Below are 12,948 nucleotides of genomic sequence, written 5' to 3'. Positions count from 1 at the left end.
AACACAACTATGCCAACTTTATATTTTTGTTAGATGTTAAAAAGTTGGTAGTGGTGCATCAAGCAATGTAATATGCTTAGGAAAAGCTGGCTAAAGGACACAAACCAGGGAAGGCAATTGACTATGCGCAAATACAGGATTAGAGAGGGCCATTTCTCCAAGTGCTCGCAGAATTAAAGACAGATTATTCTGTATACCCCGGACCTTCTCACGTATTGCTGCCTCCTCTTTCAGCAATAATTCACGTGCCTCTTCTTTTGCTGTCTTTCCTTTGTCTAGAAAATTAAAAGAGAAAAAAATAAAAGAGAAAAAAATAAAGGAGAAAAAACAGAGAAAATGCGTGAAAAAACATATCATTAATACATAGTAAAAGAAACCACAACCAATATAAAGAATACAAAATGACATGCCAGTTTTCTTTGCTAATTTTCCAGTATCTTTTTTCCCCACACCAGCAGCTTCTCTACCAGCTGGTTCTCTCTTGACGGAATGATTAGAACTGATGTGATCCTGGGATCCAACAAAGGATACAAAACCATTTAGATGACAAATAAATTATTTCCAAACACCAGGGGAGAAGCAACAAAAGCAAAAATAGGAAAAGTGGTGGAGGTGGGAGGGGGGGAGGAGTGAGGAATAACAGCATAATATCAATAATTACCATGCCATCCTGGTCCTCATACATCCGGAAACGGCCCTTTGCCTGTTTTGTGTTCTTAGCAGCAACAGACTCGGCAACATAAACACCTTGTTCACTGGAAAGCATTCCTTCAGGAGTATGAAAAATCTGGGAGACAAACAGAGGGAAATAATCACACAAAAATATATGGGTAGGTGAAAAACAACACATATATAGCACAAGAACAAAAAGGACGCATAACATCAGCACACCACATTACAGCAGGAACATCAAAACATTATTTTACATGTGTTGACACTTCTATAGCACTTGACAAAAAAAAAATGAATAAAATAAGGAAAAAAATATTGAGAACTATAAAGTTACCAGACAGTAGATATGTTAAACCATAACTTTGATAGCCAAAGTCCACTAAAGAATGAGATCAACTTATTCCAAGAAGTAATCAGAAGAATTTTCCAACAGACGGATTCAGTAATAACATCAAGAAAGCATTCCTCCTAATTGTACAAATTGTAAAAGGAACACTTGCTTTTGATTATTCTCCAGGAGTCATCTTTACTTTCATATTGTAGCAGACTCCATTAATCAAGACCCAAAAAAGTTAAAAACACAACGATTTGTGGGAGTCAAATAACCTATCATTTTGTTGGTTCACAGTCCCCTCTATCCACAACCTGACACAAAATAAGGAAAAGAAGAGAAAGTCTACTATACATCTCCACAAAATACAGTAAAGAACATTGAATCAGAATTAGCCACAAGGGCTTCCTAAAAATTGAGTACATGAAGGTGATGAAAATGAGCAACCCTGGTACAAAATGACAAGCAAATGCAACAACCCGAGTCTGAAGAGACATTATGTCATTGATATCCCTGCAAAGGAAAACTAGCGACCAAATACTGAAATAAAACACTGTCATTGGAATCCCTTCAAGACAGAAGGTAAAAGGTTCAATTCTATCGCTAAGAAAAAGAGTTCTAGCTGCAAAAGATATTTGCTAGTCATAAGAGTAAATCAACTTCTAGCAAAAATTAAGGTTGTCCTTTGAATCACACTATAAATAATAGTGTCTCAACATGAGGATTGCCGCCTTTCAATTTAGGAGCTGATAACTTATATCCAACCCCAAATTTTCTTCCAAATTGTAAAGAAATGTGGTGCGTAGGATTTAACTTAGTTGGAACGTATCGCAACAGGAAAACAGAAATAAAGCACTCACCCTCAAAATTATATTTAACCTCCAATTTTTTCTATGGTTTACCAGCAAAATTGTGAACAACATCAATTTTAATTGAAATAAAAATGTAATCAATTCTTCATTTGGCAAATCCAGAATAAATCAAGAAGATGAATATGAGAGACTTTACCTGAATGTCATTTTCCGAAAGCATATAATGTGAACAACGATCTTCGAGTTTTTTTAAGTGCTGACAAGGAGAACGCAAAGGCTTTTGTCAAGACTCAATTCCAGCTAAAACCCATCATTGACTACAATTCACAAAAGTTCCATTTGAAACAACAGATATGCAAGCCACATACCTTTTCAAACTCCATGTAGATATCTCTAGGAGTAATTGACATCAATGTTGTTAGAGAACTTATTGCTGCTTCTTGTTCAAATACATTCGAACTCATCAACCCCATTGGTCCTAGTAGACCCTGAAAAAATAAGCTATGGAAAGTTAGTGGCTGACCAGCAGAATGGCTATGTCGTCCTGATAGAGATGCAGTAGACAGCAAAATACAACACTCATACAGGTCAAAGTTAATAAGAAAGAAATTAAAGGCAGGTAAGAACAGGCTACACAAAATTAGGAAGGTTCTAGAATATGCAATCAAATAGATCCAAAGATGTCAACATTGCTTAAGCATCAAAACTCAATTTGTTTGATAAACCCTATTACAACCAAAACACCTTCCATGCACCATTTCAAACATCAAAACTTGAAGCAAAGTTTCCTTTCTCTTCAGAATTACAATAATAACACACAAACATGTCAAAATAACTCACTAGCAAAAATGAAACATCTTTTAAATATCTTTTCCTCAAGCACATCAAATAATTTCTATAGAAAACCTTAGTTCAATTTTCATACATCTAGTTAAGACAGGCAAACAATGGAGATTAGTCAAATGAAAAAAATGCATTCCCACAACAAAGCCATTAAGTTCTATCTCCTTCAATTACAAGAGAGCGGGAAAAAAAGCCATATGCCAAGTAGTACTGGAAGTCTCAGCTATAATTGCTAATGCCATAGATTGTTTTTACATTAAAAATTAAATTAAGACAAGTTAAACTTACCTTGCATAAATTCTCAACGTTTGCAGAAATCATACCGAAGACATCAAAACCAAGTGTTTGCAAACATTTATGAACCCTCTGCAAATGGAAAAATGATTATCAATTATCAAACCTAAAAATGAAACATAACCATGACCTTTAGTGCTATTGTCAACCTTCATCCTCATCAGCGAAGACCTCAGTCTTGCTATTTTCTATTTAGCACTTACCAACTAATCAAGCATGCCTCCAGGCAATCTCATTGTTCGTTACAGATCCTATTTCTTTCAGCATACTAGAATAATCCCATATTGCTTCACAAAATAATTATCATCTGATGTGTTTTGTAGCCCTAAAGATCATTAAAATTAATGCAATATAACTAAAATAGAATTAAGGCACACAGCCTCCTTCATGAGGATACTGTGCCATGTGCAAGCATGTAAAAAATTCTACAAAAATGTATAAGAATAATTCACACAGTTCAAAATGCTGTAAATTATTAAATACTATAACTCATAATAACTTATCCACTACATACTTTTAATTTTCCAAAACAAATTCAAACTCAAGAAAGGATTATAAAAATGTTACACACTTAGGTATCACTTACAGTTGATACATCTATTTTCCAAAATAACTTAGAAACGTTCATACAATTTAAAACGTATTGGATCAAAACTACAATGTTTTGCCATACTTTTTAGCCAATTTTGACAATTGAGATGGCCAAAGGCCAAGTATTATCTAACTCAGAGATTTTCTAGTAAACTTCCCAAACTATAATGCATTAACACCATGTAAATCGCATTTAACTAAAAGAAAATTTTAGTTCTTGGTCAACATTTATATGAGCAAATATAATCTTAAAAAATTTTTCCCTCACAACAAGGTTTATGTTTTTATGGATCCAACTAAACTGACTTCAAAATAGAAGCTGTGCATATGCACTAAGGGCTTTTTCTTTGTGGAGAGAGAGAGAGAGAGAGAGAGAGAAAGAGAGAAGTCTACCCTCCAAACTGTATCTCCTTTTGCAGTGCCAACGATGCATGGATGATGCGAGCAGAATATGATTTGTGTGCATATACTTGGAGAAGAAGCAAGAGTTGCAGACGATAACACAACTAAAGCCTTCACTGATACCTCAACTGATGGAAGAAAAGGAACTTGAGAGTCCAATGAATAATCTGTGTCACTACAGAGACATGAATTCAGATTCCATCCACCAAAGAAAGCAGAAAATAAAATCCTTAATAAAAATCACAAGAACAAAAATGTACCCAGAAAAATTCAACAATCATAGTGATCTGAGAAAAGGGGGGAACTCAAAGTGTTTATTTCCATCTTGTATATACCAAAAGCAAGCAAGACAGTAGAAGTGTCAATCATTACTTTGTTAAAACCACCACAAAGCATTCTGGATAAAGCATAAATATATACCTTTAGATCTAACAAAAGAAACACAATTAGAGAGGTCATCAGCTAAAAGTTTACCTTGTCTTCAAAACAAAGATTTTCTCTCCAACTACTGAAAGAAAACTTAAGAACTCAGTTAAAAGAGCTTCAGATAACTGTGGGAGAGAAGAAATTATTTTTCTGGTAGCCTCATGCGACATTTTTCGAACCTCCCAACTCGGATGGCATAGAAAGAAGACTATTAACTGCACCAATGCATAATCAGTTATCACATATTTTTCATTTGAGGAAAGAAATGCATAGCATGCTTACAAGTGGTACCTGTAACAATAATTTGACCGAAAAAGCTTCTAAAACTCTGCACAACCATTGATAGAGGAGCCGATTAGTTTTTCATTCTAACAAACAACAAAGTATAGCTTAACATAAGTGAAATCACCTGCGAGAATGTTCCACCACAAGCACCTCAAGAAGTTCAACACATGCCATGCAATCTTCAGCAGATAATTTTGAAGCCTGTAAAACATATGCATGTTATTTAAAACACGGAGAGGCACATATTACTGAAATGAAAGCCAAGAAATAAGCAAGTAGCTACCAAAGAAATTTGTACAAGTGAAGGTTCATTTTGGGAAATCAAAGACCAGATCTTTTCCTTTGCCAGTGTCTCCTCTAAGAAACAAAAAGTAGAAAGAAAAATCAGCTCAGAGTAAAACAAATCAAACGCCATGGCAGTGTTGGATAGGAAAGGATTGGCACATTCTGTTTTAAGTAATTATTCAAATGTCTCTTATCAATGACAATAAAAACCAAAATAACAGCAAAAATATTTGTTACAGAAACCTGCTTTGATGTCTGCAGATGCAATCTTCCCAGCAATAAGCAAAGCATATACACCATCTAGACGCTGAACTGCTTTAGTGAAACCAGTTTTTACAAGTTGAATAAGAGGCCCAAGCAAAGATGATATCTATGGTGCACAGTAAAGCGACAAAACATCAGCACAGACTAGTCCCAACTGCAAATATTCAGAGCAATACATAATGGCAGGTCAAAGTTACCTGTAAAACAGTATCAGCATTTTTGCATATGACCCGTAGACAACGAAGATGTCCCCTTCTTAAAACTTCTTTCTCCTTGAGACCAGAAGCAATAAATGAAACCATATCTGCCTGAACAGCATCTGCAGATCGTGCTGCCCAAGAAGCAGTAGCTGACAAAATTGCAAGCTTTACCTCTTCATTTCCTGGAAATATGAATAGTAGGCACAAATTAAAACCAAAAAAAGACCAAAAGAAAAAAAAAGGGGCTCAAGAGGGAGAGAGATAGAGATGGGAGAATATATACACCAATACACAGAAGTGGCCAACAATGAAAAAGGTTATCAAGTAACAGATTACCCTCATCTTTGTAGCAAGATAAAAGGAACTGACATATCGTACGTGACAGACTGCTTAAATATTTTCCTTCAGGCGCATATGATAACTCTTGAAGAGCATTGAACATGCCAATTCTCTGGTAAGGAAATTGAAGTCTTCCTTCTGAACCTGATTGCATGCAAAACTTGAGTTAGAAGAACCTAGGTCGAAGTTCAATGATTCATTCATAGATTATCTAAACCATGATTTTAAAACCGCTATGAGAAATTATATAAAGCAAATCCACACCTCCAATTACAGCTTTAACAGCAGCAAACATTGCTTCTAAAGCATCAGGATTACTAGACTTTTGACTCAAACACCGGACTATAGCCAATGCCCCAAGTCTTCTAATTTCGTCTGTGTGTCGAGCCTGTGACAATATTACTGAAAGAAGTTCGTTGGCGTACTTGCTCAAATCAAGTTCAACTAATTTCAAAAGAATTCCGACTGATTCCAACACAATCTCAGGGTTGCGCTTCAACATTTTTACTGAAGATGGAACCACAATATTTTGAAAATCTTCATGCAACAAATGCATAAAGAGCGGACGGAATGATTCACTAAGCCCTATTGCAGGCTTTTCTTTAGCATTTAAAACTGCCTTAACATATATGTCAAGAAATATTGGCTGCAAAAAATAAAAAATGACATCAAGACTCAAGACTTCAGCAGAAAGAAAAAAGTGTAAACTATGTAATGTAAAACCACTGCCGTCAAATAGTCCCATATCACATAAGGAATATCTCCAATTGCATAATATGTGAAATTTAAACAATTATAACCTTCAATTCTCCAAAAGAAGATGATGCAATTGAAAATTCCAGCAATAACCATATTAATTCAGGGCTATCTTTGTAGGGGATCCGTGCATCCTTTAATTCCTCAGCAAAGATTTTGTATATGTCTGGTGACTGGGAAAATAACAAAAATTCATTAAGATCATTAAATTGAAATATATTAGCCAACTCAACATGTGATCTCCTTGAAAAAAACCACATTTAAAATTTTAAATAAGGTTAAACCTGTGAAAATAAATGAAAAAATAATCGCTTGCAAGCCCTTCGCTCGCGAAAAGATCTTTGAATAACAATATGAAGCAGGGATGCCTGCACTGCAGCAACTCTGCATACTGCATTCTTTGAAACCGCAGCAAACTGACTCTTGCTTAATAAAAGACATGACCACTTGAGAAGTCTGTAGCAGCCTACATGAGACTGGAACTTTGAATGCTTTTCCATGGTCTGAACAAGGGTTGCGGCAAAATTTTTCATGAATATAATTTCACCCAAAGCTTTTTCAACAATGTCATCAACAGCTTTCCTTGATCTACGGTCCTCATATATAGTCAATGTTTGAAAAACTACATCTATTAATGTTGATGCAACCTCAGGAGACATCTCTGCAAAATTTTACATGAATGCAAATATTAGATAATATATATCATGCAAGTTCGACAAAAATGTAGCTTTGCTTACATAAAACACACACACATTGAGAGCACATTTAGGGGAAGGCAGAGGTTAGGATGTACCTTTAATTAGTACAAAGATGAAAGCGAGAACATTAATTAGTACAAAGAAGAATGCAAGAAGTGTAACCATATTAAGAGTTTATGGATACATTGCTACAAGTATTATAGTGTAGACCATGAGGATGAAAGAAGCTCATATGTCATAGCTCCCGTGACAGACCACATGTTTTGTTTATCAAGGTCTTTTATTATGTAGATTCACATGAACAATACCACAACAATTAGTCAACAGGTAACATTTGAATTCCTCGCATCGCACGATACAGGAGTTACTTCCAACCTATCACAGCTTCTGATATCAAAAACCATTACATGGGAAAGCGGCAAAGTGTTCAGAAGACAAGCGTGCAAAAACTTAACTATTGCCATACATTTCATTATTATATTCTTTATACCACTGAATGCACTATATAATGAAAAGGAACCAAAGGCAAGCTAGAAAAATGTATAGCCAAAATATCAGTACCTCCCCAACTTCACAAAACTAAATTTCCATCTTTGCATGAAAAATACTTCCAAATTCTAAATAGCATTTACACTAAATGCCATTTCAGAACGCACAGAAACAGCTAAGGTGCATATAGTTTCAATTTTGCAGCGCAGTATAACTGAACGAATCGGTTTCAATTTCAGCACGTCTGAGATAGAAAACCTAAAAACAAAGGTAAACTGAGAAAAACTAATCTCAAATTGGATCACATTGTCTTATCTCACCAACAAAATCCGTAAAGGTGCCCCATGCCCAACAGAATGCAGTGCAGGTCCCATTAACATGGATTAAGACTACCATGCACAACTATATCATCATCAATGATTAGGCAGCATTTTCAACTCCAAAGATTTCAACTAGTAATTCTACAATGAAATGAAAGTTCTGAAACTAAGTGAGCTTTGATTCTACAGGAAAGTAAGAAGTGGGTGATACTGATTCATGCTAATTCTTGTGAAATAATTAGCTTTTTGTTCAAGTTAACTAATAGCTCCAAATATGAAGATTGATGAACACTTGTACTCTTGTACCAACATATAAATAACCATGAGAACATAATTCAATTGAAAGAAGAGTAGTTGCCTGAATTGTTGAGAATCAAAGGGATATCATCGCGGAATATCCGGACCCGTTTCTTGGTGGAGGGAGTGGAGACCGACCCGGCAATGGAAATGAGGGAATCAAGAGATGATGAAGCCGCCATTGGGAAAGGGAAGGTCCGGAATGATGATCCAAGTAAAGACTTCAAGCTCCGACGACAGAAATGGAGACGACGCGATGCATACAGCAACGGATATGAAAAGATGTGCGTTGGAGTTTGATTAGGGTTTTAGAAGCTCACTGAGAAATAGAGATCGAAAATAATATGGTCAGATTTTATGGTCATTTTGTCTAAAAGTAAAATAAAATTATTATCAATTTTTAAAATTTTTATATTCTATTTTAATATTTAGTTTTATTAAATAGGTATTTTAAAAACATATTAAATTTATAAATAATATTATATTAATTTTTAAATATTAATAAGTTTTTTATTATTTTATATTTTTTAAAATATTTTCTCCATCCATAGATAATAATAATATTTAATTTCTTATTTTATTCATAATTATCTATCACATTTAGAATACTAAACATAATTAATTATTTTTTTTAATTTTATATTTTATCTCTATAAATTATAATAAATATTTTTTATTTTTAATTAATTATTTATTTATTATATTAATATTATTTTTAAAATTTTTAAAAAATAATAATTAAATAAATTATTAATATTTTTTATAAAATAAAATTATTTAATTATTTTTTTAATTATTATTAAAAATTTAAATATAATTATTATTTATGTACGTAGAGAATATATAAATCAATATGAAGCCTTATTTTTCTTATATTGTCCAAGTCGGTGTTGAGTCTGTTTGAGGCCCATGCAAATTCACAAGAACTGGTTCAGATCTTGATGGGCTTTTTAGTTTATTGGATAGGGTCACAGGCCGCTTCATAAGAGAGATTCTTTAAGTTGAAGAAAGGAAGGGAATAAGTATGAGGCTGACGTGGGTGAAGTCTTTTACAACTCTCCCAAGTGGCTCAAATAAGCTAATCGATATGCTCTGTTTTTAGTATTTTCTAAATATAAAGCTTCAAATAGATACAATTATATAAACAATATACGGTGTAGGACTTCATTCCCCCCCTTCCTTCTTGGTATTTATAGGGCAAAGGCCTACATCATTCTACTTGGTGCCATTCTCGGCTTCCCACAACTGGCTTCAATACGCCATTATTTTCTCACGTCATTTTCCACGGCACTGCGCTTTATCAGCTTTGAATTTCGTATGCGTCAATCATCGTTGGGCCTCTTCCGGGCTCCAAGATTAAGATTTTGATTAAACAGTAACTAAGAAATGTGATTCTAGTTGCAAGATTCTCTTAATCTCCTGGATTCCATGGTCTCAATTTAGCATTCCAAAGCACGAGATATTTGGAGAAATTGACCGTGCAAAGGTAACATGGAAACAAAAATATTGAAATGGGTTAGGATTTGGCGTAATTACAGAAAGAGAGTGAGATAACATAAAAATGTTGTTCAAAATAGCGTCACAAAAGAAAAGCATTATAAAACGCTATTCAAAATAGCGTCCTAACGTCAAAAACGCTACTTAAAATAGCGTCCCCATGGACTAGCCTGTCTGACACCCATTTCAGCAGCAAAACGCTACTTATAGTAGTGTCCTCCGCTTCTTCGCCTCTCTGCACATGCGTGCCATGCAACTAGAAAACGAGCACACCATGCAACAACAAAACGCTAATATGATTGGCGTCCCCGCGTACCCCAACAAAACGCTAATATGATTGGCGTCTCAAGTATTAGCGTTGCCCATAATTTTTATATTTTATTTATTTTATAAAATATATTAAATTTATAATATTTGGATCATTTAATTTTATTTATTTATTATATTTTATAAAATATATTAAATTTACATATGTTAGTTGTATACATTGATTTTTTTTAAGTTTGTTTTATGTTTTAGTAGTAGTAATATTAATTTAATATTATATATTTGTGAAATTAATTTTATTTATACATTGTAAATATAATATAATTGTACGGTTTAAACAATATTTATATTCAAAAAATTACAAATATTACCATCGTATTAGAAATTTTATATTTTTGTAAAAAAAATTTCTTAATCATTAAAATATTTCTTAATTTATAGATTAAAAATATAAATGTATAATATTTGAAATAGTATATTTTATACATCTTAATGGGAACTTTTTTTTCTAATATTTAGAACATAGTAGATTGATAAATTTAAAATTATGTTAGTTATAAACGTTAAAAGTTATTAAAGTATAACTAATATTAATTTTGATTCTTATTATAATTATGGATAATATATTTTCTTCATAGCAATTAATAAATGTAATTACTTTATTATTTTCAAATTAATTAAAAATATATATATATATAAAATGTTTACTAGCATGTCATACGAGCAATTGGCTTAAAGCAAGATATAAATTAAGACAAATATTCATAATTATTATACAAATGAAAATAAATATTTAAATTAGTCATGTGCCACAACTAGGTCTTCAAATATGTCGTCTCGGTCGAAGAACTCGATGTTGTCCCCTTCTTGCTGCTCTTCTGGATCACCTTGTGCATCTTGGAGTTGGCCAGGTTGCCCTTGTTGTTGTCCTGATGATTCCCCCCCCTGCATTATAATGCATAGCACCTTGTTCATGGTGTCCAAATAGACCTGCACCAGATGGAATATGGCCTAAGGCACCAAACTGATATAGTGCATAGTATTGATCTGAACTATATCCACCAAATTGACTCGAAGCATATTGTGATGACCCAATGCTAGATGGTCTGCCAAATGGAGCAAATAAGCTGCTCATTAGTGTTTGTGGCTGCTGACTCTCAGTGAAGTCAAATGTACTTCTACTTTGCACATGAGAATGATATGACATCCATGGTGCTGATGGGTCAGCTATTAATGGGGTAGGCATCCAGCCAGTGTAATGTGTGGGGATAGTTTCTGAATATGGTTGGAATACTGTGGATGGACTAAGATCAGACGGTGCAGGAGCTGAGGGAACAAGACCAAGCGCTGATGCCATGCAAAAAGGGTGAAATGAGACAGGTGGGGGCATAACATCATTAGGTGGAGAGGATTGATGCACTGGATGTTGACGATGTCCACGAGGACGTGATCGACGTCGTGCTGGTCTACGTGAGGGCCCAGGTTGTTTGATGGGTTGGTCCTCTTCCAATTCATCATTGAAAGTTGTTGCTTGAGGTGCAGACTGAGGAGGTGGCATTTGGCAAAGCCGACTTTCATGTTTCAAAGCAATCATCATTTTTCTTAATGTACGCTTAACTTCTGCCACGTTTTGTGTTGATGGATTTTTTAATTTTATCAAACAATCCTCAATTGCGTCATCCTGTAAAAATAAAAAATATATATATATATATAACGTTACATTTTAGGTTAAAAAAGATAAAATTATTATTATAAGTATTTAATAATGAAAAAAATACATGTTGTTAATCATTACCACACAACCAATAGCAGCTCCACTTATTGAGATCCAATGTCTAGCAGCTCGACGGTACCACTCCATATATTCAGAATGATGGTGGAGTGGTTGTCTCATTTGTTGCCCTTAAACAATATATTATTCTCGCCTATTCCAACGATTAATATTTGTTGCATGGTGGTGTGCCCAATTACTCTCATTGAGTCGGAGAGTAATATCGTGCAGCTCATCTGTTTGCATCGGTAGTGCTGGAATAGGCTGGGCCAAACCAAACTGCCTCATCACTCTGTCAGGTTAGTGCCATTCAATAATATGAAAGCAAATTAATGGCACCACTGTCTTCCAATTGGGGACGACCTTAGATACACATGTTTAGCAGCTCATCCAATAATTCCTCGCTATATGGTTCCCATGTGATCTGCAAGTGAATATTAGCAAAACATGAAGTGATTATAAATGTATGGAAAAATATAACATACTATTTTATGTCAGATTTATGGAATTTTGACTTACATCTTCAGGTCACATCCAGTCAAGGTTATACCGAATTTGTGGCAATATATGGGTTGTTACTTCAGTGATTTGTCGAGCTCTACTCCACCTGTTAGTTTATAAGAAAATTTAAAATGTAATACAATAAAAGGCAATTTATTCATTGCTTAATGGATAAAAATATAAATTTAATGACATACCTAGCACCTAGAGGTGCATCATGAGGTGCTAATGGATCCCTTATTGATGGAGAGATTATTTTAAATCTCTCCCAAGCCCAGATCTACAAAATGAATAGTGGTCATGAAATCTCCTTTGTTTCAGTAACAGCAACACGGCATAGCTCACGATAAAGGAAGGCTAAGCAAGCTCCACCCCAACTGTATGTCGCAGCTTCTCTCAAGTCTTCTAGAAGGGGTAGAAACATCAAGTTGACACGTGAGTTTGTCTTGTCAGGAAATATCAAACCAATGAGTCGTAATATGAATGCTCTTGCATGCCATAATATGGTTAAATCATCAGCATGATGTGGAATATCTCCAAACTCATTAGCTAGTGCACAATCACTCACGCTAATTTTAGTGTATGTCCTAGGATTATTTCTGGGGGTG

The 12,948-nt window shown here is 34.3% G+C and overlaps 1 protein-coding gene across 1 annotated transcript in view; it reads right to left on the bottom strand.

Annotated features, from left to right (window-relative positions):
- Positions 1 to 8,646, bottom strand: part of LOC110668167 (protein ILITYHIA) — a 31,315-nt gene extending 22,669 nt beyond the window's left edge. Inside the window, exons 1-18 of the mRNA XM_058144433.1 lie at positions 8,366 to 8,646; positions 6,785 to 7,161; positions 6,545 to 6,673; positions 6,009 to 6,390; positions 5,742 to 5,888; positions 5,403 to 5,587; positions 5,185 to 5,311; positions 4,940 to 5,013; positions 4,781 to 4,857; positions 4,663 to 4,699; positions 4,420 to 4,586; positions 3,937 to 4,120; positions 2,947 to 3,024; positions 2,184 to 2,303; positions 2,012 to 2,071; positions 662 to 787; positions 411 to 510; positions 106 to 275 (exon numbers count right to left, since the gene is read on the bottom strand). Coding sequence (XP_058000416.1) covers positions 106 to 275; positions 411 to 510; positions 662 to 787; positions 2,012 to 2,071; positions 2,184 to 2,303; positions 2,947 to 3,024; positions 3,937 to 4,120; positions 4,420 to 4,586; positions 4,663 to 4,699; positions 4,781 to 4,857; positions 4,940 to 5,013; positions 5,185 to 5,311; positions 5,403 to 5,587; positions 5,742 to 5,888; positions 6,009 to 6,390; positions 6,545 to 6,673; positions 6,785 to 7,161; positions 8,366 to 8,486 — 2,661 coding nt within the window. The 5' untranslated portion in view covers positions 8,487 to 8,646. The remainder of the gene's footprint in view (positions 1 to 105; positions 276 to 410; positions 511 to 661; positions 788 to 2,011; positions 2,072 to 2,183; positions 2,304 to 2,946; positions 3,025 to 3,936; positions 4,121 to 4,419; positions 4,587 to 4,662; positions 4,700 to 4,780; positions 4,858 to 4,939; positions 5,014 to 5,184; positions 5,312 to 5,402; positions 5,588 to 5,741; positions 5,889 to 6,008; positions 6,391 to 6,544; positions 6,674 to 6,784; positions 7,162 to 8,365) is intronic.
- Positions 8,647 to 12,948: the final 4,302 nt, after the last annotated feature.

This window comes from Hevea brasiliensis, chromosome 3, assembly GCF_030052815.1.
Source record: "Hevea brasiliensis isolate MT/VB/25A 57/8 chromosome 3, ASM3005281v1, whole genome shotgun sequence".
Taxonomy (NCBI): domain Eukaryota; kingdom Viridiplantae; phylum Streptophyta; class Magnoliopsida; order Malpighiales; family Euphorbiaceae; genus Hevea; species Hevea brasiliensis.
This window is presented reverse-complemented; position numbering and strand designations above follow the sequence as displayed.